Source organism: Phyllopteryx taeniolatus, chromosome 4 (assembly GCF_024500385.1).
Source record: "Phyllopteryx taeniolatus isolate TA_2022b chromosome 4, UOR_Ptae_1.2, whole genome shotgun sequence".
In the NCBI taxonomy this organism is placed as follows: Eukaryota; Metazoa; Chordata; class Actinopteri; order Syngnathiformes; family Syngnathidae; genus Phyllopteryx; species Phyllopteryx taeniolatus.
In genome coordinates, this window is record NC_084505.1 from 31,191,418 (window position 1) to 31,215,939 (window position 24,522).

General features: G+C 41.0%; 1 protein-coding gene across 2 annotated transcripts; it reads left to right on the top strand.

Moving 5' to 3' along the window:
• LOC133477182 (uncharacterized) lies at positions 1-23,236 on the top strand. 2 transcript variants are annotated; one of them, XM_061771666.1, is made up of 4 exons: positions 1-156; positions 11,949-12,304; positions 12,416-12,611; positions 21,748-23,236. In XM_061771666.1, exons 1-4 carry the CDS (start codon positions 114-116, stop codon positions 21,765-21,767), a joined length of 615 nt encoding a protein of 204 aa, XP_061627650.1. In that variant the 5' UTR covers positions 1-113; the 3' UTR covers positions 21,768-23,236. The 2 variants fall into 2 exon arrangements, with proteins under 2 accessions (XP_061627650.1, XP_061627647.1); XM_061771663.1 differs by having other exon boundaries at positions 11,949-12,611.
• Positions 23,237-24,522: the final 1,286 nt, after the last annotated feature.

Below are 24,522 nucleotides of genomic sequence, written 5' to 3' on the forward strand. Positions count from 1 at the left end.
TCATGCAGTGAGCAAGCTGCAAGAAAAGAAGAGGACGCGGCTCCCTGCTCCAGTGTTTCCCCAAATTTTATTGAGTCCAAGCACATCCAGTGGTACCTCCGGTGAAGTGCGAGATGGTGGCAGCCAACTTCACAACAAGCAGCAGTTTGGCAACTAGTAAGCGCGTCTTCAAAAAAATGGTTCCTGTAAAACTCGACAAAACAAAGAGAATTATACCTTTTGTATTTAACCATCCCACATAACTTCGTCATACCAAAGTCTGTTAGCTTAATGCCAACACACGATGTACAATGCCATAAACGAGCTAATGAAACGAGCATCGATGTCGTGGTGCATAGCTTGACACAAATAGGGTAGCAACACATGTCGACAGTCAATATAACAATAACCTTTGGCATGTAGAACACAACTAATGTTACTGCAGCTTATTCACCAGTTGTGATCTTCTTTGTGTATATGCATACATTATGCTGCCCTCTGGTGGCCAAGGGACGCACGCCACAAGGAGCCGCATAATGAATGAAATAATGAAGTCATGATCCACAACCTGTTTAATGCTTTACAAATTCCATTCTATTCAGTCATATAGTTATAACTATCTTTTTATAAAATACAGTACTGTAGAGTGCTATATTTCGTATTAAAAATATATTTTTTTTTCTTTTTTTTTAACAATGGCATTTTCAATGGGAAATGATGAAAAGATTATTTGAGTTACGGGCTATGATTGTGGAATGAATTAAGTTCCGAAGTCCAGACACCAATGGAAGTACGATTTTAGTCAAGATACCACTGGATTTTACGTGAGAAAAATTGCACGGCACATCACCCGACGTATAAAGTGGACCGCCGCATAATCGCAGTTTGGCAGCAGGAGGCCTGTCACGATAATTACTATATCGACTTATCGTTTGGTAAATAAAATGGACGCATGCGCAGACAGAGCTTTTCCCGACTGTATTCTGAATGACGGTATACATGGTGAAAATGTACTTAACCGAATGTTAACTTAACTGTTTATTCCGATTGCGGTGTTTATATGGAGCATATCCGATTATAATCGAAATAGAAGGCTTCATGGAAACCTTGCAGATCTTTATTATTTATTTCAGACCCAGGGACATCCATATCACAGCGTAAAGAAAAACAATTTAAGAGAGAAACAAGAAAGGAAATGACAATAATTACAATAATAATAGTAATAATAACAATAATGATTTAAAAGAAAACAATAACATCTAAAAAATAATAAGGGCGCTGATTTAAAAAAAAAAGGCCTAGGCATCCATGGATTCACCTATCTGCAGTTTTTTTTCTTCCATTTTTTTCCTTTTTTTTTTCTCTTTCTTTTTTGGGGGGAACCAAACCCCAAAAACGCACAGCGGCGGTGTATCCCTGCTTATTCAAGAATTTTTTGGGCTTCAATTTTTATTTTTTTTTTCAATGCAATTATAATGGCCGTTAAATAGCCACCACAGATTTCTATTCACATTCCGGCCCGGGCCCGATCCTGCGCCAATTGTTGAAGTAATGATGTTCTCGTCTTAATATTGTCACAAAATGTGCTTACTCACTGTTGTATGAATGGCAACAGGTGGACACACAGGTTAATTGGACCTTTTGCCATCTAATGGAAGATTATTTAATTGTTTTTCTTGTCATTATACTTCACTGGCATACTGTACTTAAATGAACAAAGTTGCATTATTTGTAGTCATTGAAAAGAAGTTTCAGACCAATTAAGTGTCGTTGGATAATCTCACACAGCACACCTGGCAATCCCTCAGAGGACACTCAAAAGTGCTCTGAGGCACACTTGTTTTGAAATCACTCTCAAATTAAATCTTTCACAAACACAAACTCTTGAATCTTCAAGTTATGGTATTTACTCATTTAGTGGCTGGGGAATCTATCCTTTTTTCGATATTTGCCGAAAAACTGGCCTCTTAGCTGTTTTAGTGCTCAGGCCAATGTCCTGTCTCATATAACATTTCTTTGGCGCCATCAAATGGTATTTATGTTGAAGTTGGAGGACCTTCATTTGGTCATGCATTAGGTTTGTATAATGTGCTTTTGCCACCTTGTAGAATCCACAATGCGTACCTTTTTGTGTGGGCGTCAGTTTCTCGTGCCGCATAAACGTCATTGGCTCTGTGCTTCAGCTATCTTTTGTTTTTTACCTAAAAAGGCAGCGGCATCCCATAATGCAATGCAAAAGCTATGGTACATTGTGGGATGTAGTGGCCATTTAGGGCTGGCAGTCATTGCAGTGAATGTAAACATTACTGTACTAAGACACAGCACAAAGATTTGCTAGCGACCCCATTGTTATTTCATCATCATCATTTGTGTTTTCACCTTGTGAGGATAAAAGGTACAGAAAATGGATGAATGGGCCTCTTTCTATATTGCACAATATTTATTTCGAACCACACAACGCTAGAAAAAAATATTTATATTAAAGTTGTTCTGCAGCTGGAACATATTAATTGCATTCCCATCCATTTCAATGGGAAACATTACTTCGGTTTGTGAACGGGGTCACGGAACAAATGAAACATCTTATCTCTTTAAATGGACTCTTGCGCAGTTGTAATGATCATTGCTCAGCATTGATCGTCAAACTTTGTCGACTGTGGGCCTTTGAAGATCTTAGAGACTTTTGTGATGAGTGGCTATACAAATAAACTTGACTTAGTCATAGTACTAATGTATATGATGTTTTTTCCACGCCATACGATCCATGTTGTACTAAACAACTTCCTCTTGATTTGACAGGATGCTCCCGGTTTTTTCTCTGTTATTGTCATTAATGAGCTCCATTACGTGTCCCGAGTTGTGAAGTGAAGCCAGCAGAGAGCACGTAATGGATCATTTAGCACAGGCGTGGCTCCGCTTTAATAACCTCCCAGCGTCCTTGCTGCTTAATTAGCTGTGATTGATCGATTTTAACTGTGGCAATAACAAATCTAGGGAAGCGTCCGTCCCCCCCCGTCTCCCCCCCCCCGACTTTGTTCCCGGGCACCGAGCCCGTCGTCGCCACGCTTCCAGATTTCCTCGGAGACCGTCATCTTCCCTGCCTTGTTAGGCCTCGCGACAACGTGGAACCAAAACAAGCCCAGAGGAACACCGCATTAAGCCCCTCCTCCTTCTCTCCGCGCCATTCCATAAACATGCACTTTAAATGTCCCTCGTGATAAGAGCTCCACTGTTTGTGTGTTTTTGGCCCGTCCTTTCAACACAAACGTAGCTACTTAGCACTACTTAGGATTTCATATCGTATTTGAGACTATTGGCCAAAAATTGCATTTCCCTCTCACACAGCCAAAAGAACTCTCACATTCACTCAAAAAAAAACAAAAAACTCTTAATCACGCAACAAAAACCTCACATACACTAAAAAAAAAAAAAACTCAACAAAAACCTCTCACATTCAACCAAACACTCATATACTGTACACCAAAAAACCAAAAAATTCGCTTACTAATGCCAAAAAAACTCTTAATCATGCCAATAAACTTCACATTTACCCCAAAACTCTTTTACCAAAAGCCCTCTTCCAAAAAACCCTTAGTACAATTATAGTGGCTGTCACCAGCAGGTAATGTCGGCATCTAAAGCAGTGTTATGTGCGAAGTGTAACTATAGTAAATAATGGCAAACATGCATTTGGAGTGCTTCAGTTTTGAGTGTCTCGCATTGTGCGCGGTGACTCACAAGCACACTGTTACTTATGTATGATGACTCACTGGAACAATTCAATAGAACACTTATCTACTGTTCATGTTAATTGACGCATACGTGCCTCTCCCTACCAAAATACAACATAAACATTATCAATAGTTTGGAATCCAGGGTAACATGTCCTTGAGTATCGGCCATTTACCACATGTCCCGCCAGGTCTCATTTCCCAGACCTTGTGTTTTATGATGAGGCCAGATGGCTCCATGTGCTGGACTGAAACTAATGTTGTCAGGAATGCGCCTACTTGAAACGTCACACTCGACATCAAGCTGCAAATGATGTTTTGGTTACTTTCCTAAAATTCAATGTGACTCCTTTCCAGTAGTGGTGCATCAATCATTTATAGATGCTCACATCATATCAATCCTTTGGGTGATTAATTGAATATATATATATATATATATATATATATATATATATATTTATTTTTTACCATGACCAAATGATTATAAGAATTATACTGTCGTGCAGCGCGCTCAACTCCGAAATCGTCTTTCCCCATTTTAGTGACCGGAAATACCATTAATCTGTTCCAGCCCCTCAAAAAACACCTAATAAAATTTTCAAACATGTTTTTATTTGGGAAAAATAGCACTGTAAAGTATTGTGCTTTAAAAGTCCTACATTAATAATGTAATTAAATAGAATGTAATGAATTAAATCGTTTGCGCATCATGATTTCATGTTTTAATTCAATGGGCATTCTTCCGATGTGCACTCTTTGGCCACCAGGGGGCAACATTTCTTACAGGCGTACTATCCCTTACATTTGATGATGAAACATAGAAGACGCAACTAAGCTGCAGTAGTCTGCACGTGTAGCTACGATTTGCGTTCAAATATAAGTTGTTTAAAGGTTTAGTACTTCTCCAACATCATTGGTAGTTTTAGTAGCCTGTCTATAGTGTTTTACATTGTGTGTTAGCATGAAGACAAACCTGAACCTTGTCAGTCAGCAAGAGTCCTTAATTAGGTCCTAATTCCCGACAGAAGTGAGCGAGGCGGTAAAGCAGATACTGGATGATTTATGAGGCCTCCATGAAGCAGCATTGCATTATGAGCCAATTGGGAATGGATCCAAGTCACATTTTTGTCCTCTCTTCCTTATAGCTTTAAAAAGCCTGTTCGACAGGATGCTGTGTCTGTGTGACGTGTGTCGTGGCACAGATCTGATTAATAAACTTGCTTCCTTTGCTACAGTTGAAAACCAAATCGCTAAAGGCTAATTACTCCATAGAAACGTAAGTGTGGTCACTGGTATCTCAAGGCACCATTGTATATAGAATACGTGCCATTTTCGAATCACAGTGCTGTTAATGAAAGCAAAGCGGTGGTCATTCTTCTTGTTAGTGTCTTTGTTGGAAACGTTATTGAGTCGGGAAGGGGATGTGGTGTTTTTTGCCTTCTGGTGAGATCATCTGCAAACACACACATACATACTCGCGCTGTCGTGTCACGTCAAGGCGTCGCCGTAAGATGACGGCGTTCCGATGTGACACATGCCAAATATAAAATGTTGCCCCCTGTTGCAAAATCAAGCATCCATGGCTCAAGGAGTTTTTGATTTGCACGTCTTGATTCACTGGAGACGCACTCATGCAAAAGTGAGTGCACGGAGAACCAGAACATTTGATTTTTGTTTTGTTTTTGTGTGCTCTTGCGGTACATTCTGACCTCTTGACTGTCTGTGCTCTTTGGCCCCCAAGCAATTCAGTTCTTCTGAAGACTTCAAGTTGCACATTTACCCGAAAGGAACTGCAGGAAAATCCGGTTGCTGATGCTCCACTGGGTTGTAATAGAAAGAATAGCATCCGGATTGCCTACAATTGTGGTCGGATTGTATTAGTGGACCAGCCAGGATATCTGTGCTGATGTTACTCTTCAGTTATTGCTCATTGCACAGAAGTGTTGTTTTAAAGCATACATTCATTAGTTGCCGCACGGTAGACTAGTGTTTTGCAAAATCTGAATCTAAAGCTGATGATGTTTTCGCTCACAGACGCATTTTTAGAAATGCACAGATGACCCCCGAAAATGACTTGGTTGCATCTTTTCTCACTTGATGGATGGGCAGACCCAAGTAATTGTATACCACGAATTCAAAAAGTCAACTTTCCCTAATATGTCACTTTTATTTTGAAAACATGACTGTAATAAATAACACTAGTATTGCACATTGAAGTCACTCAGTGCGCGTGAAGTCTTCACACTCAATTTAAAGTCACTTAGCCACATTAGTGGCTTTGATGACGTACTTTCTTGCCACAATATTTTACTGAGCTGCCAGGACAGGGACACACGGCAACTCGTATAGATAAGAGATGGAAAAGCAGCCTGCAGTAATCCTCCCCCATAAAAATGTTGGCTCATTGTCACGTTCATTGTCTTTGTCGGCTTATCTCAACATCTGGCATTTCCCAATCCTCACTTCTGCATGTGACTTCTGCAAATCTTTTTCGCTTGCTCTTGTTGAACTGGCCTACGAGCAACATTCCAAATATCTGGTCGGGAATACAGTGCCAATCGTCAACAGCGAATATTAATAGAGAAAATGATCTTGATGGTTATGTGTTTGTCTTTAAATTAGATTCAACTTTATTGTCATTGCACCGAGTACAAGTAGAGACAACAGAATCGTGTTTGGCATCCAACCAGAAGTGCAATAAGAGCAGAAAGTGAAGAATAAGTAATACTGTAAAAATGGTAGCGGAATTAGGCACAGGCCTGTTACCAGATTCTGACAGTACGATAACTGCGACCAAAGATACTGCAGTTTTATGGATTACAGTTACAGGGCTGAAATGTATCATTCTCCGCTCTTCTCTCACTTTGTGAAGTAACATGAGAGTGGAAGCATGCCGATGTTAGCCGTGTTATCTGCCTCGGTAGCACTTCTATAGTAATTAATTATTTCCCCAATTCTAAACACGCTAACTCTCGTAGTTGATTGCGAACGTTCATTTCAAGACAGCGTTCTTGTGACACATGAATTATTACCTTAAATGTACAGTATGAACTAAGATACTGTTGTTAGAGCACAATCTTATTGATGGATTGAATGGATGTTTGCCATCGTGTTGGAGGTCAACACATGCACACGCATGCACACACACACACACACAACAGCAGCATCTTCATAGGCAGTGTGTGTGCTGAGTTCGAGATCGGAAGATAAACCGAGCACTTTCCTGTTCCTGTCAAACACATCAGGGAAGAGGATTTTGTGTCCATTATTGTCTGATACTGATATGCTAACCCTCTGGCCTGCATGCTGGAAATGAGCTATCCGATAACCAAACAAGAGCTCAGAACTCCGTCAGGGCTAAACGATCAGCAAAAGGGCTTTTTTTACACCTTAATGTTACTTAAAGCATTGCTTGTATGGTTAATAAAGGTTTTCGGATAGTGACGGTTTTCCCTGAAAGAGATTATTGATATTTTCGTTTCCTATGAGAAAAAATTAGAACTAGCGTTCGAAAGCAAAAGAGGACAAGAATACTTATGACCACAGCGCAAACTTGGTTTCCCTAGCACAAATTGCGACAGCTCTCTTGGGGACTCCCGTTGGTGAATATTTGTGTTCCGATTAAGGGGAGCGCATATCAGAAGGGCAAGAAATGACCAATATTCTCAAATCACCCCCAGAGCTCAGATTAGCGGCGAAACATTATTGCGTCACGGTTGTGAAAACATCACTGAAAACCCTTCACGTCGCTGTTGGCTCATAAGCAGCTCATTTACACTCAAGTGTTTCTTCTTGTTTTGCGAATTTGTACTTGCAGAGACACACATTTATCCCCTGGAGGAAGGATTTTTACAGCACGTGGAGTCGTTCAGGTCACTCCTAAAGAGATTAGAGTTGTGCCCCGTGGCCCCTGCACACTTCCTCCCACTCATTTGCTCCTTTTAAAAATCTTGTTTGAATGTTGTTTTCTGTTTCCATCTGTTTTAACAGGCGCTGGTGCTCAGTGCCAGCAGCTTCCGCTTTACTGGTGGAAAAAGTGCATAGTGTTAGTAATGGTTTGAGAGAGAAATATAAAATAACATTGTGTGTCAGCGATGCTTTATCCAGCCGTCCCTTTTCATTTGACTTTTGGCGCGAGGCGGGGTGCACCGTGGACTGGTCACAATAATGCTAAGCTGGGACAGGGTCATGTTTACCACTGTGTTACATCACCTTTTCTTTTAACAACATTCAATAAACAGGACACTAATTGTTGAAGCTTTGTAGGTGGAATTCTTTCCCATTCTTGCTTGATGTACAGCTTCAGCCGTTCAACAGTCCGGGTTCTCCGTTGTCGTATTTTACGCTTCATAATGCGCCACACATTTTCAATGGGAGACAGGTCTGGACTGCAGGCAGGCCAGTCTAGTACCCGCACTCTTTTACTACAAAGTCACGCTGTTGTAACACGTGCAGAATGTGGTTTGGCATTGTCTTGCTGAAATAAGCAGGGGCGTCTGTGAAAAAGACGTTGCTTGGATGGCAGCATCTTTATCCAAAACCTGTATGTACCTTTCAGCATTAATAGTGCCTTCACAGATGTGTAAGTTACCCATGCCATTGGCACTAACACAGCCCCATACCATCACAGATGCTGGCTTTTGAACTTTGCGTCCATAACAGTCCAGATGGTTCTTTTCCTCTTTGGCCCAGAGGACACGACGTCCACAATTTCCAAAAACAATTTGAAATGTGGACTCGTCGGACCACAGAACACTTTTCCACTTAGCATTGGTCCATCTTAGATGAGCTCGGGCCCAGAGAAGCCGGCGGCGTTTCTGGGTGTTGTTGATAAATGGCTTTTGCTTTGCAAAGTAGAGTATCAAGTTGCACTTATGGATGTAGTGCCGAACTGTATTCACTGACATTGGTTTTCTTAACCTTAATTTATGCGCATATATCTAGTTCATCCCTCAAAGCACAAGAATCTTGTTTTTACCCTCAAGTTTAAAACAAAACAAAGTGTCTGTCTGCTTTACATGTAAAAGCAGCTAAAGTTGAACATAGTTCCAGAACAGAACAGAACAGGACAACCCAGATGTGTCACGTCTGAGCTTCGACTTTGTGATATTCAACGAGCGCCGCTTCCGTTCTGCGTGTTTGAGTCAACACACACAAACACACACGCACATACGCAGCGGAACACGATACGACACACGACATCTTGCATCGTCTCGTAGCTGGCGGCGGCGTGTGCGTGAATCACAGCGCTTCCTTTCTTCCCCTCTCGTCTGTCGAGCTGTGCCTCAGTTAGCCGCCTGGCTTGCGCCACGCTGCATGTGTGCCCGTCACAACCATGTCGCCAAGCTCTTTCACTGTCAAAAAGTATAATCACTTTGGATGAGATCAACCGGGAGAGAAAGGTGTGAAGAGTAGCTTGCACAAGGCGCTCCCATGCTTGACTTATCAATAATAACAGCATGAAATCATCGTGTGTCGGTGTTGGAGAGCACCGGCGCTATTGAGCACCTCAAACTATCAGCGAATGGTCTGACTCAATAGTGCGGTTGTGCATCACAAAGTGCGGTTGTGCGTGTTTCTTCTGTGCAGTTGTGATGAGATTGTGTCGGCTCGCAGGCTCTAAACCGAAAATAAAGAGAATTACACATGTATTTAAAACAACCAAACAACGTTGCGTTAAGAACCGCGCGCCAGCTTAATGCTAACATTTAATGCAAAATGCCGTTGAAAAGTTCATGCTATCAGTTTGCATCGATCGTCATGGGTTTTAGACGCAACTGATATTTGAACACAAATGGTGGAGCAACACGTAGACCGGTAATAAAGTCTCTTGTGGTTTTGTATTCTTTATTAAAATTTGAAACCTAACGTGGATGAAATTTACAGGGTAAAGCATTAACTCAGAATATCTAATCTTTAATTAGGAATTTTCATCGACAAAGAAGTGGTACACACACATATAATTGTATCTTTTTATCCCACCACAGTTGGATGTTGGGAATCAAGAAATAAATTTTTTCCTTTGAATTAAAATGACTAAATTGATGAACTGATTTTATTTGTCTAGACGAGCATTTCTTGACGCACAGAAGTTGCGGAAGGCGTCGGCCGCAGAGGCAGAGAGAAACTAATTCGTCACATGGGCTAGTCACACAAAATGTCAAAAGCTTAACGTCTACAGCCGGAAGCGTCCGTGTCTGCCCGAGGACGCGGAAGCGGCACGAGACGATTGCGTCCGCGGGAGTCCCGAATGTTGATTGTGTAATGACGCAATCATGAAAGAAGCATATTATCATCTGCTTGATCAAAACGTCTCTTGTTTTCCCACGCAGCTGGCAACTATTATGATGGAAGTTGCTCGAAAAAAAAAAAAAAACATGAAAAAAAAACATCATTGCATGACCTGTACAGAAAGTGTTTGTTAATTGTTTGTTAATTACTTTAATGGGAAGTCAACATCAAGGTGTGTATGATGGTTATTAATTAGCAAGAAACTGATGAGACACCTGTGGCTGAGTCAGCAAATGTTTTTGTGTTCATCTGTAATTGTGCATTCTGTGGGTATGACTGAGACATCTTGGTTCCGGCCCAGTTAACATTTGGCTCACATTCCAAAGCGGACATATTTATCTCGACATGTGTCTACATAAATATTGCGGATGATCCCACAGAGTTTTGGATGAGAAAACATTTAAAAAATTTTTTTTTAAAGAATCCAGTGCATTGATGTATAAAATATCAGAAGGCATCCTGTCAACATGACCGATTTAGACTAAAAAACTGATCCTTCTTTCATCCCTGTAAATATTTCATTGAGTTAAATTCTGTTTGGTGGATTAACGTTAATCCGTTCCAGCCTCCCCCCAAAAATGGAAACAAAAAAACCAAAAAAGTTGTAATGTGTTTTTAATGAGTAAAATAGAACAGTATAATATTATACATTATAAAAACGTACAGTAATAACTTGATTCAGTAGAATAAACAAAATATTGAGCAGCTTTCGTCAGACTTTCTCCGACACTGCACGTTGTGCTGCTCATTCGGGTGTGCACGCCTCGGCCACCTGGGGGCAGTATAAGAGACATACGGATATACTGCGCTGGATGCGCCAACTCCTCTGTTGGCTTACGGCATTAATATTAGTCGTTCTTTGCAGAGGACAAAGAATATACAACTGTGATATAAGATATGCACATTTTTTTTAATACTCCAAGTTGTTCATTTCATTTTCGTAAGTGTGCGTACACTTACAAAATATTTTGTCATCACTCCAATATATGTTGCGACTGAGCAAGATTTTGTGACTTGACTTACGACTTGCTCAAACTTAAGTCATGCTTGATTTTATTTATTTTTATTTTTTTCCCCCCCCTACTGTAACTAGACTTGCTTGAAACTCAAAGGTTAAAACTTGAGACTTGTACGTATGTGATTTAATCCCACCTCAGGTAGCCGCACATCGCACATGTCAGAAACTACCATCGTGCGCAAACCACGAACAAACAAACAAATCCCACGTGTTTCCACTGATTGTTTCTATAATATCACTCCGATGTGTTTACCCGTTAGGTATGCACGCGTGCTGAGGCTTGCACGAACACACTTGTACTCGACTGACTTTACATGCTGTTGACTTCTTTTTAAAGGTCCCTTTTGCATCTTAAACCGTTTGTCTTCATTTGCTATTTGCGATATGTTAGCATTTGAAATTCCTTAGGCGACATAAACAGCCGTTTCCTCCTTTAATCATCATCTGTTTTTTTTTCCCCCCCGAGAATGGAATGAACCATTTTTGCAATCCGCTTAAAATGGAAATGTTGGCAATAAATTTTGGCAGCTTTACTAAAAGTGTGACAAATGTTCTAATTACTCCTAGGGAACACACACACACACACACACAGAATATACAATATAGACACAATAAAAAAAAAAAAAGAAGAAATGAACATATTTGTGGAGTCTCATTGCAATAATGAATTTTTGAGAACAGGTGTGGGGATTCAAAATGTCCATTACACACTTCACTGAGCCAAGAAAATACATTTCTCCAGATAATGCGGCAACCCCCCCCCCCCCCCCCCCCTCCATTAAAAAAAAGATTCATTGAAGACGGTAAATTGTCCACAGGTGTGAGTGTGAATGGGATTAAGCCCTAAATCAGCCCGGGATAGGTCCTGCAGTTTGATGAATTTGCTGCCTTTTTAGAATCTCGTGTGTGTGCGTTTTGTGGAATTACAGTCTCTCAGGACCCGAAGTGGGCGATCAACATCAACTCCGTCCTCAAAAAGGCCCAGCAGAGGATGTACTTCCTGCGGCTTTTGAGAAAGCACGGCCTGCCGCGGGAGTTGCTGAGGCGGTTCTACACAGCGGTCATCGAATCAGTCCTGTGTTCTTCCATCACAGTCTGGTTGGGCGCTGCTACAAAAAAGGACAAATCCCGACTGCAACGGACAATCAAAACTGCTGAAAAGATTGTCGGTACCCCCTTACCCACCCTTGAGGACTTGCACGCTGCCAGAACTAAGACAAGAGCGTGCAAAATCCTATATAATATGAGAACATGGATCTGGAACCAGTTTGAAGGAGCAAGAATGGTATCGATTTTGCAATTGTTGGGCGAGAGCGACGTCTTTGCGGTGACTCATCAAAACAACGCAATGTCATCTGTGATTTTCTCCATCTTTCATGATCTCGGGAATCGGCAGTATCACCACTCAAGACGGCCCAAAAGTACTCGTCACGCCGGAACTCAAGCTAATGTCACTGCCGTCTTCATCACGGTGGAATACAGCGGAAGTTCGATGGGCGTCTTTGAATGTTTCACGGTATTCTGCTCCGGCGGAGTGGGAGCCGCACACGATAATGACGACACCATCCCTGCCCCTGCCGCCGCCCGTTGCTGTGAGTGAATTTCTGTATTTTCTTCTATTCAGCCACCTGCGGGATCGGTAATTCCTTTGTGGTGACAAAGTAAGGAATTGAAAGCACAGATCTGTTTTTAAAATGTGAAAGTCATCAGGAAAATGAATACAGTTCTCAAGTAAAGTACAGATACCTGAAAAATCTACTTTCCTTCCTTCTTGCCTTCGTTTTTCCTCATTTGTCTCTGCTCGTTGATGGATCTTCCAGGTTTTCTACGCCGAGCTCTCTACGAGTTTTGCTTTAAAGATCGTCTTTTTATCTCTCGATGTCACAGAGTGGAAGGCCGGCCTCTAACGGTGATGCATGATTTTCTCTCCCGGTGGGGTTTGAGAGCATTCCATCATGTTCACGGACCACTTACTTTGTTCCCAGGGAGGCGATAAATACCTGCTACCGCGTGCTAAGTGCACCATAAATCAAGGTTATGGAATTATGAGAGCGAATAATAACTTTTCCATACCAATTTGACCCCCCCAAAAAAGTTGAGATTTCCCACTGAACTTAGTAATATAGGTAAGAGACGCAACATTGTGTGCTAATGTTTGGCACATTAAAAGATCTCAGAGTTTCAATATAATAATAATAATAGTGTCCATGATGATTGAGTGTTGCTGATGAGGACGCCGAAGGCACTTTCTAGTGACATTAAGCCAAATACATTTTCCCGGCGTATTCTAATTTACTGGGATTTTCAAGTGGAACCGAGGTAAACTGAGCCGAGCGGCGGTTAAGGGCCGATGCACGTCCTCAAACATCAATCAAGCGTAAATATCAAATGCCAGCGGAGTAGTATTTTGGAGCGTGCGTTTAACTGGCTGAGACATTAAGGTCTTCAGCCCCTTGGAACAAAATTCTGCTGCACTTCTGACCCGTTACGCCTCTCCTTTCAAAGAGAGGTCAGTATAATCTGGACGGCCCACTTTTAGACATCATATCATATCCTCATGTGAACACTGACCTAATATATATATATATTATATATATATAATATACACATCGTTCTATAAGCTCCCCAGCTTTCTATTTTCTGAGCCGAAAAATAATGGGAGAAACAAAATGGCTATGTAAATCCTTGTGTGTGTTGTGCTTTTGAGAGCACTGGCTCATGAGCTGTCAGAGGATGCGGCTGAGATCCAGGTGCGTTACTCCGCGCGATGGCCTACTTCTGCATGTGCAAATGTCGTTCTCAAGACCACAAAATGGCTACTTTTATCTCATTGCCATTCCAGACGCAGCATGTCGGAAAACACAAAGACGCTGCTTCACTACTGTGTTTGTTCTCTAGTTGCGTGTCTGTGTGTCACTGCTTTTATTCATGTATGTGTGCGTGTGTGAGAGCGTGCACAACACTGCAAATATTTGCCGAAAATATGCAGTATGAATGAAATGAGATTATATAACATCATTTCCAAATGCAAATTTCCTGCTGCTCCAAGCGAGATTATGATGAGATGTGAAGGTGTGTTTTTCTTGCATCCGTGTGGCACGACATATGATTACCTAAGCTTTCTTTTTTTTTCCAAGAAAATAATGTGGTTTTGCAAAGATGTCTTTTTTTCTTTTTTTTTTCTTTTTTTTGCGTTGTCTGTAGTGTTGTTCCCTCTGCTAATTGCAATCAGCATTTTAAAAATACTCTCCTCATCTCTATCAAATTAAATCTCTGCAGTGGTTGTTTAAAAAAAAAAAAAAAAATGATGGTTTGAAAAACAAAAAATCACAGTTCAGTTCGCACATTGGTTGAAGGTCGCGGGTCGGTTCACATTGTTTACCGTACGGCGAGGTGTTTACGTTGCAAAAAATATAACGGAACACAACCAAACAAAAATGTTCGAAAACGTAGACTGCACATTTATACTGGAGTAAGGATGATCTCTGCTCACTTTACACAGTGCATACACATGCACATGTAATTGTTCTTCCTGTCACTATATGTCGTTGGCATTGCTAGATGAACAAAGATACATTATTCGTCGTCAATACAGGCGCGTTTGCAATTTTTTCACTTTGTACTTTTTTCAAATCAGATGGTGAGTCTGTGAATGGATCAGGCAAGAGCTCGTGAGGAGCAATAACATGATTGGAGCATGAATTACTGAGACCTTTTATTTCATGCAGGCGCGACAAAGAGCGATTGTCGAAATCATGTGGCGTCCTCAATCAGCAGATGGAATGAGACGCAGGACGAGGTTTAATTACACTAATCTCAGAATCAATCTTTTATAAAATTACAAATAATGTGGCCCACTTTCAAATCATCCTAAAAGGATTTATGGTTCTTTTTACCGTTGTTTATTTGCCTATGATGCCTTTTATTCTTAAGCCAGTGACATTTTTCAAAAGACTTATAATAAATATCAAACAATAAATAAGTTCTGCATGCTCCTCTCTAACGCCAGCTGCCTTCATGTCTTCCGTCACTGCATCAAACTTTTCTTATATTGTCCCAAGCTTTCTTGCCTGGCAGCTGCATCCTCATCAACCTTCTGCAAATATTGTCACCATCTCTCCTCTGGACGTCTCCAAACCATCCAAGTCTGCTTTCTCTAACTTTCTCTCCAAAACAGAATTCCCTTATAAGCTCATTTCTAATCCTATCCAGCCCGGTCACTCCTAGAGAAACCCTAAACATCCACCTTTCTAAATGTTCCTCCACCTGCTCCTCTCTGCTTCCACTGCACTTCACAAAGTCATCTGCGAACTTCATGGTTTCCCGGGGATTTCAGTCTAACCTCATCTGTCAGCATATCTATTGCCACTGCAAAGACGAAGGGGCTCAGCGCTGATCCCTGATGCACTCCCATCTCCACCTTAAACTCCTCTGTCACACCTACAGCACACATCACCGCTGTTCTGCTGCCCACATACATGTCCTGGACTATTCTAACATACTTCTCTGGCACTCCAGACTTAGAGATAGATCTTTCTCTATTTCTTTCCTGTCCAACCTGAGATTATAAAATAAATAATTCATACAAAGAAAAGAAAAAGGCTCTCTTTTTTAACACTGGTCAATTTGACACAAACCTTAACCAGGAGGGTTAATCAGTCAACCAAAACAGCTGAATGAATGCAAAAATAAAAAATTATCACACGACTGTTGATGATCTAAACGTTTGACCGGACGGAATACGTCAACATGTCAAATTGGGAAAAAAAAATGTTCAAATGTTAAAAGAAAACATATACACTATATAGTATATTATAAAACTCATTATTCTCACATCTATCAGTCTTTCTATCCATCTAAAGGTATTGCAGGGCGGCACGGTGGCCGACTGGTTAGAGCGTCAGCCTCACAGTTCTGAGGTGCGGGGTTCAATCCCCGTCCCCGCCTGTGTGGAGTTTGCATGTTCTCCCCGTGCCTGCGTGGGTTTTCTCTGGGCACTCCGGTTACCTCCCACATCCCAAAAACATGCATGAATTGGAGACTCTAAATTGCCCGTAGGCATGACTGTGAGTGCGAATGGTTGTTTGTTCCTATGTGCCCTGCGATTGGCTGGCAACCAGTTCAGGGTGTACCCCGCCTCCTGCCCGATGACAGCTGGGATAGGCTCCAGCACGCCCGCGACCCTAGTGAGGAGAAGCGGCTCAGAAAATGGATGGATGGAAGGTATTGCATAAAAATCCAGGTTACATAAGTGTACTGACGCATAAGTCATGACAGTGGGAAGCCGTGGAATGTAATGCGGGCCATGTGGGCGTTACTCCAAGATCCACTCTCCGGAGCACCCTCTGACTGCGCCAGTGCTAAGAGGAAACGCCCCTCAAACCTTTCTTGTACAGTCCGACCTCTACAGTCAAAGACCCCCGACGTCGTCCAAAATGGAATTCAACCGCTTTTTTGTGTGTGTAAAGTAGGTGTGTATCCTGCCTCTCGCCCCAAAGTCAGCTGCGATAGGCTCCAGCTTACCCACGGCCCCGAGGCCTTCAGCACACCGAGCGACGCGGATGAAAAAGACTGAACTGTTGCGCAGTTTGCAGGGTTCGGCAATTAGTTCTCATTAGTGGGTGACCGTTGGCCACTGGTTTTGCTGAGATTAAACATTTGGACAGACTGCATATGAATCATGCGTGCGTGAAGCCACCACGGCCTTATTTAAACATATAAGTGCAGAACGTCTCGCTCGCCGATGCTTTTTCAGAAAGTGGCAGAGAGTAAAAACTGTTTTTGTGGTTGTTTAAATAGTACATTTTCATACGTCCCCTTCAAAGTAGCACGACATCATTCTTCACTGTCATATACTATAAGTATATATATATATATATATAAAAAGATCATAGGTAACAATATCGAATTAAGCCAACTGAAAACAACACACATGGTTATGCTAAAAATGTATTGGGACACCGCTTGAATCTTACTGCTTTAAAACCTCCGCTGTATATTCTTCTCTTAATATCTTTTATTTCCACACACACACACACACAAAAAAGCAAAACGTGCACAGAGTTCGTCGTATGAAGTAACTTTACAATGAAATTCCTCCCCCACAATGCTGGTTGAATTCCGCCCTGTAGAATACATTGCACAACAATTAATAGCTTTGTAAATATACCCCTACAAGCGTGTAAAATGTTGAAACTTTCAATTGTCAAAGTGAATACAGGCTTGATGCCAGATTGCCGTCTGACATTTCCTCATGTTGATGCTGCAGGCATCTTTGAAACACAGCCCAGGTATCATTAACTACATATTATTTGCCTCCTTTTTATTTCGGAAGTGCACACACACACACACAGACACGCGTGTGAGCTGCATTCATGTTGTCAAGCTGCCTGATGGGTGCAACCATGATGGTAAAAAGGGCACGTTCCCACTAAGTCGTCCAAGCACATTACATTCAAATAAGCAGAATTCATATGTTTAATTGATAATTAAAACATTTAAATCGGACATGTACACATCCATTATCCATATTCTTTTATCATTTTCCAAGGGTGTTCACACTAGGTAACAGTGGCGCCTTGAGGTACAAGTTAGACACTTGAAAATCATTTTTATCCATTTGAAATGAATGGAAATGTCATTAATCCGTTCAAGCCCCCCCAAAAAAAACCAATTGCAATGTGTCTGTTTTACTTTATAAACCGTATAGTAACGACGCAATTCAATACAACGTAAAGAATTGAACAGTTTGGGGGTCATGATTAATGATGCACATGACGACTCCTGGTGTGCGCGACTTGGCCACTCGTAGAATAGAGTCGTGCAAAAAACAAAGGAATAAGAGTTTCACAAATACTTACGTGATTCAGCAAAATGTGATAGTAATAGTCGTTTGAATCGAATGTTTTCATGGGTTGGTACACGAGAACAGAGACAATCTAATGAGTCTAAACTGTCATTGGACAATCAGTGCTGTACTTTTGCATTCTTACAATGGATTCGCTTACAGGTTAATCGCCACGCTGTCCCGAAGGGACTGGAAAAACACCCTGTGTACAGTATGAAACACGCACGCACACGTGCACAAAGCAAACATCGCTGGCCGGTACTGTATGCATGCATCAGCATCAAAGCCTGAGGGATATTCCATGCCTCAGTGGGTCAGCTGATCTTTTCATTCTAACATCACTTTTTTTTTTTTTTTTGCATTTCTGCATTTCATACAGGAAAATATCAAATATTTGCGTGAATATGTGACTGTTATCTCCATTTAAGTGATTTTCCAGTATGCCAAGTTGAGAACCAAACTAGATGTATCGTGCAAGAATCCCGACATTCATTCCAGTGTCTTACCGAGACACTTGAACTGCTTCTCGCTGTTTTGTTGTGATCTTTTTTTTCTGCAGGCGATGTCTTCATTCGCCCGAAAGCCTTTGTTGACGCTCTCTGGCAGCCCTGCATTACTGGAGCTTTCACCTAAATTGATGTTTGCTCACATTTATAGCTTCCATCCACGCTATTTTCTTGCCCTTTTTTTTTTTTTTTTTTAAACACGACAGACGCGCACTCGCAGAGGCAAAGATTATGCATGCATTCATTTCTGCGGAGCAACACTTGTTAAAATAACATGAAAGCGGCCTGCATGAGCTCTGAATGTAAAGCTTGTTAATCAACTGGCAGGATGTAATGAAAACTGAATTCCAAGCAGTGAGTCACTAGTGTCTCGCTCCACTCATGTACCATGCATGGATCACTGTGCGGGGGAGGGCTTTGATTGCATCTCCAAAAGAGAGACCACACAGACATTATGGCGCATGCACATGCTGTGTTCATTGGTCATCATTACCCAAAAAAAAAAAAGAGAAGTTTTACAATGTTCCAATTTTGTTAGATCAATAAGGTTGTAACTTTGTGCCTTGTCGTCAGGTACTTTTATGTAACCAAGTAGCTCAAATGCTAACATGCTAACACTTGTTATGCTAACATTTACTGAACTGTAGCAGGTAGAACATAAGTGTAAAATACTGATTCTGTTTGAGAAATGAGCAACAAATTTACATTGCAGTCAATTTGCGACAATACGGTTTTTTTGTTTTGTTTTTTTAGGTGGGGAGAAAAGACACCAATGTGTACAAAATCATGAAATGGTTGACGAGTTCATCAGTAGAATATTGGATTCTTTTTTTTTTCTCCTGGTTGTTCACAATCTAAATTCCATTCCCCAACTCTAACGAAACGCAATACACCCTCGCCTTATAACGTCGCCTTATTTGCGCTACCTCTTTCCAGCGACACAGAATGGTGAAGTTACATTTTCAGAAAAAAAAAGAATGACTTTACACCAAGATAAAAAATGAAGAGCGAGTCAACAAAATGGGAAAACAAATGCGCCTGTCTGTTACGTACTTCTCAAACTTATGACACCGAGTACCAGCTAAATAAAACGATTAGCCCTCCAAGTGTATCCATAGCTTTTGTGGGATTGTGTCACCATGGTAACCTGAAATTTAAAACTAATCATTTCCCATCAGAGCACAGCCGAGATGCATTTTTTGATCAAAAGCCCTGTCATATGTATAGCATTGAGTGTTTTTTTTTTTTTTTTTTTCCTAAAACACCCCCGACATCAGAGCTGGGAGGTGGATATGCTGACCACGTAACGTTCGCAAACGTTGTTAAAGGGAAAGGTGATGTAAACATGCCACTGTCCCAGCTTTTTTTGGAACGTGATGCAGGCATCAAATTCAAAATGATTGAATATTTACAACAACAAAAAATAAATATATATATCAGTTTGAACATTAAATGTCTTATCTGTGCAGTGTATTCAATTGAAAGTATATGTTGAAAAAGATTTACAAATCATTGTATTCTGTTTTTATTGACATTTGACACAACGTCATTTGAGTTTGTAAATACAGCATTACGATAAATCAAACCACAGGCAAAGGCATAAATATAATCTCACGTTATTTTTGCCTTGTAAATCTTCATTCCAAACAGACTGGAATGTTGACACTGCAGTGTTAGTGTTGCTTTTGTCATGTGTGCTGCAGACGTATCCGATCGCCGCAACTCACCTCTTCTCTTGTCTTGCGTGGTAGCAGGTTGTGCGGCTTTTATTTTTTATTTTTGCTCTATGCAGTTAATTTCTGAAAAATCAAAACTTCTTACTGCCTCATAGCGAAATTGGAGTTCAGGTCGCTCACAGTGTTATTTCGGTAGCAAGGGACCCTTGCAGAAAACGCTTGCTTTGAATGGGAAAAGGTAGCACTATCTGTTGGACAAATTAAAAGATGTAAGACAGTAGTCTGAATTGAAATCGGGCTTTTTCACACTGCACTTAGTTTTCTCGGTGTTGACCGCGTGCCTGCCCTAAACGTTCATAATTGGTTTAAAATTGACCCACAATCATTCCTTATGCCATTTGATGAGGTCCTTTCATTTTTTCGCAACTGTGACTGTCATGTATATATATTTTACCAAACACACAGACTGTTTCAAACCTCTTTTGCTTGCAAAAAAACGGTACATGTAAGTAGAGGTGCAACAATTAATCGACTAAATCGATTGTCAAATTAATCGACCGCTATTTTGAGAAGTGATTAATCGTTTAGTTTTAGTTTCACTTAAAATTGTCCAAATCCAGAATTTTAGCCGCTCAACAGTAACAGTCACAAATGTTTTGTCTATTTATCTTAGTCTCTCTTACTTATTGTTGCTTCACAATAAAGAAAAACTTCTCAACAAATTCATCGATTATTAAAAGAATCGTAAGTTCCAGCCCTACATATAAGTGTTATCTTCAGTTTGACCCAAAAATGTGCTTTCACATCATTTGGAACCACTGTGTGGAAGAGGATGTGTAATTATCATGTATCGACTAGTTAGCCAAGTTTACAGTTAGCTCAAACTAGCTGGCAAGCTAACATAACTAAACATAACTGTTTGCGTAGGTCTGTCATTCCTGATTATTGTGTGACAGAGGCGGCGTCATTTTCATGCATCAACAAACTAGCCAACGTCGGTGTGTCTCATTTGAGACTGTGTGTAAAGGTATGTGTGTATCTATCAGCAAATATGAAATTTTTTACAGTTTGTCGCTAGAAGCGCTCGAACGTGACTGCATGTACTGCACAGCTGTGTGCGCATTTGTGTGCGTGTCACACGTGTTTTGTCTTTTCCTTAAGTGTGTCAAACCTTTTTTTTTTTTTTTTTTTGTCGAGGTCCACATCGTACTTATGGTTTCCCTCGGAAAAATGCAAATGTCAACTGCAATATTATCCAGGGAAACAAAAATTGCTTGCGATATCACAATGTGAAGACAATTTGCAATTTCGTTACTTCAGCAAGAAAGGTGAAGTCGACACGTGATTTGCTTTCACGGGCCACATAAAACAACGTGGGAGGCCACATCCGGCCCCTGGGGCTACGTGTTTGACACTTGCTTTTTTTTTTTTTTTTTTTATGGCCCGTTCCGCAACACTTTTTCTAAATGACGACATAAATCACTGACGGATCTGCACAAACTGCAGTTACCTGACTTTAGCGCTTCATCTTCAGCGCTTACGTAAGTAATGTCATTCCGAACCAGCATGCTGGGAAACAATGGTGGCAATAGTGTCTCACATCTGTCTCATGTGTTTGTTGACAAAAAAATGTGTCTATTTATCATCTCCTCCTTGTCTTGTCTTCTTTTTCTTGTGCGTACGTGTGTGATGTAACCAGCTGAGAGAACGCTCACCTGAGCGACGACCACCGGGCTGCCAGGGCGATAATGTGAACCTCTCGGGGAGAAGATAACAGCCACCCCCCTTCCACCGATAATTGTTCAGATGCACAAACACACCAGGCCGGGGGCACACAGCGAGACACTTGTGTTGCCATAGGAACTTCACCACACACACACACACTCACGCAGAGTTCAATGAATGTGCAACCCCCACTGTGTACTTTGTCCAGATGAGAAGTTTCAACATGGAGAGTTGATGTAAGGAGAAAGCAGAACATGCATACAAATCATTTTGATGCCAAGTCAAATTGCAGAAATATAAGAAACACCTTTTGCCACTGGTCTGTTTGACTGGTTTTACTGGGAGACGAACGTGTCGTGACGATCACACAGCATTTTCTAATTTATTGCTGATCATCTGGGTTCGCTCAGTTCACTTAAGCAGACGCGTTGAACCTTGCCGAACAAATGAAACCGGTTTCGTGTGTTGCAGAAGGCCGACTATTAGTTTACCACTTGCGCCCCCGTCTGGTGCATCTAAATCAGTTAGAATATTGTATGAAACAATGTCTTTCAATAGTTCAATTCATAAAGTGATACTAGGTTCTATTTTATTACTTTACTGTGTTAGAATTATTTATATTCTATCTATCTATGTCTGTACATAGCCATATATATATATAGTACAGTTATAAGTATCAGCATTTATGTAATCGTCAACAGATTCGTAAAAATAATAAAAATAACACCACAATATGACAGTGAACAATGTTAGAAAGTTACTCTCAAAATATTTGTTTTGTTTTTAGATATTGTTTCGTCATTGAACATGAAAAAGAAGGTGAAAACAGAAACAGTAATATTACCAATACAGTGGTGCCTTGAAATATAAGCTTAATTCGTTCCGTGACCACACTCGTAACTTAAAGCACTTGCATCTCAAATCATCTTTTCCCGTTGAAATAAATTCAAATGCCATTAATACGTTCCAGCCTCCCAAAAAACTTTGAAACTTGTTTTTACTGAGAAAAATGGCACTCTATAATATTAGACTTTATAAAAGCATTGTAATGGCATACTGCCTCATTTTCATTGGCTGTTGTACTGCTCCTTCTGGTGTGTGTACCTTGGCCACCTGGGGGCAGTATAATACAGCGAAACTGTTATGCGTGGAGATGGTCTGTAAGCCACAGTAATATTAGTCATTCTTCGCAGAGGATAGCGGAATATATGCCTGTAACTATTGATATATTATCTGTCTACATGTGTCGCTACACTGTTTGTGTTCAAATATCCGTTGCTTGAAGAGTTTTAACACCGCGTCACTGATCCATTATACAATATGTTAGGATTAACCTAGTGGACTTTAAGGCAATGTTATGTGCTTGTTTTACAACCCCAATTCCAATGAAGATGGGACGTTGTGTTAAACATAAATAAAAACAGAATACAATGATTTGCAAATCATGTTCAACCTATATTTAATTGAATACACTACAAAGACAAGATATTTAATGTTCAAACTGATCAATTTGATTGTTTTTAGCAAATAACTTAGAATTTGACGGCTGCAACACGTTCCAAAAAAGCTGGGACAGGGTCATGTTTACCACTGTGCTACCTTTTCACCTTTTCTTTTAACAACATTCAAGTAAACGTTTGGGAACTGAGGACACTAATTGTTGAAGCTTTGTGGGTGGAATTCTTTCCCATTCTTGCCTGATGTACAGCTTCAGCTGTTCAACAGTCCGGGGTCTCCGTTGTCGTATTTTACGCATCATAATGCGCCACACATTTTCAATGGGAGACATGTCTGGACTGCAGGCAGGCCAGTCTAGTACCCGCACTCTTTTACTACGAAGCCACGCTGTTGTAACACGTGCAGAATGTGGTTTGGTATTGTCTTGCTGAAATAAGCAGGGCCGTCTGTGAAAAAGACGTCGCTTGGATGGCAGCATATGTTTCTCCAAAACCTGTATGTACCTTTCAGCATTAATGGTGCCTTCACAGATATGTAAGTTACCCATGCCATTGGCACTAACACAGCCCCATGCCATCACAGATGCTGGCTTTTGAACTTTGCGTCCATGACAGTCCGGATGGTTCTTTTCCTCTTTGGCCCGGAGGACATGTCGTCCACAATTTCCAAAAACAATTTGAAATGTGGACTCATCTGACCATAGAACAATTTTCCACTGCGTCAGTCCATCTTAGATCAGCTCGGGCCCAGAGAAGCCGGCGGCGTTTCTGGGTGTTGTTGATAAATGGCTTTTGCTTTGCATAGTAGAGTTTCAAGTTGCACTTATGGATGTAGCGCCAAACTGTATTTACTGACATTGGTTATCTGAAGTGTTCTTGAGCCCATGTGGTGATATCCTTTACACATTGATGTCGGTTTTTGATGCAGTGCCGCCTGAGGGATCGAAGGTCACGGGCATTCAATGTTGGTTTTCGGCCTTGCCGCTTACATGCAGTGATTTCTCCAGATTCTCTGAAGCTTTTGACGATATTATGGACCGTAGATGAGGAAATCCCTCAATTCCTTGCAATTGTGCAATGAGGAACATTGTCCTTAAACTGCTCGACTACTTTCTCACGAACTTGTTCACAGAGGTGAACCTCGCCCCATCTTTGCTTGTGAATGACTGAGCAATTCAGGGAAGCTCCTTTTCTACCCAATCATGGCACCCACCTGTTCCCAATTAGCCTGTTCACCTGTGGGATGTTCCAAACAGGTGTTTGATGACCATTCCTCAACTTTCTCAGTCTTT

Excerpts from the sequence above, each read along its gene's own strand:
- LOC133477182 (XM_061771663.1), top strand. The coding sequence starts at position 114 with ATGGTGGCAGCCAACTTCACAACAAGCAGCAGTTTGGCAACTA. Across the intron at positions 157-11,948 it reads AAGCAGCAGTTTGGCAACTA|TCTCTCAGGACCCGAAGTGG; the intron begins GTAAGCGCGTCT and ends GTGGAATTACAG. Across the intron at positions 12,612-21,747 it reads CCCTGCCGCCGCCCGTTGCT|CTGAGAGAACGCTCACCTGA; the intron begins GTGAGTGAATTT and ends TGATGTAACCAG.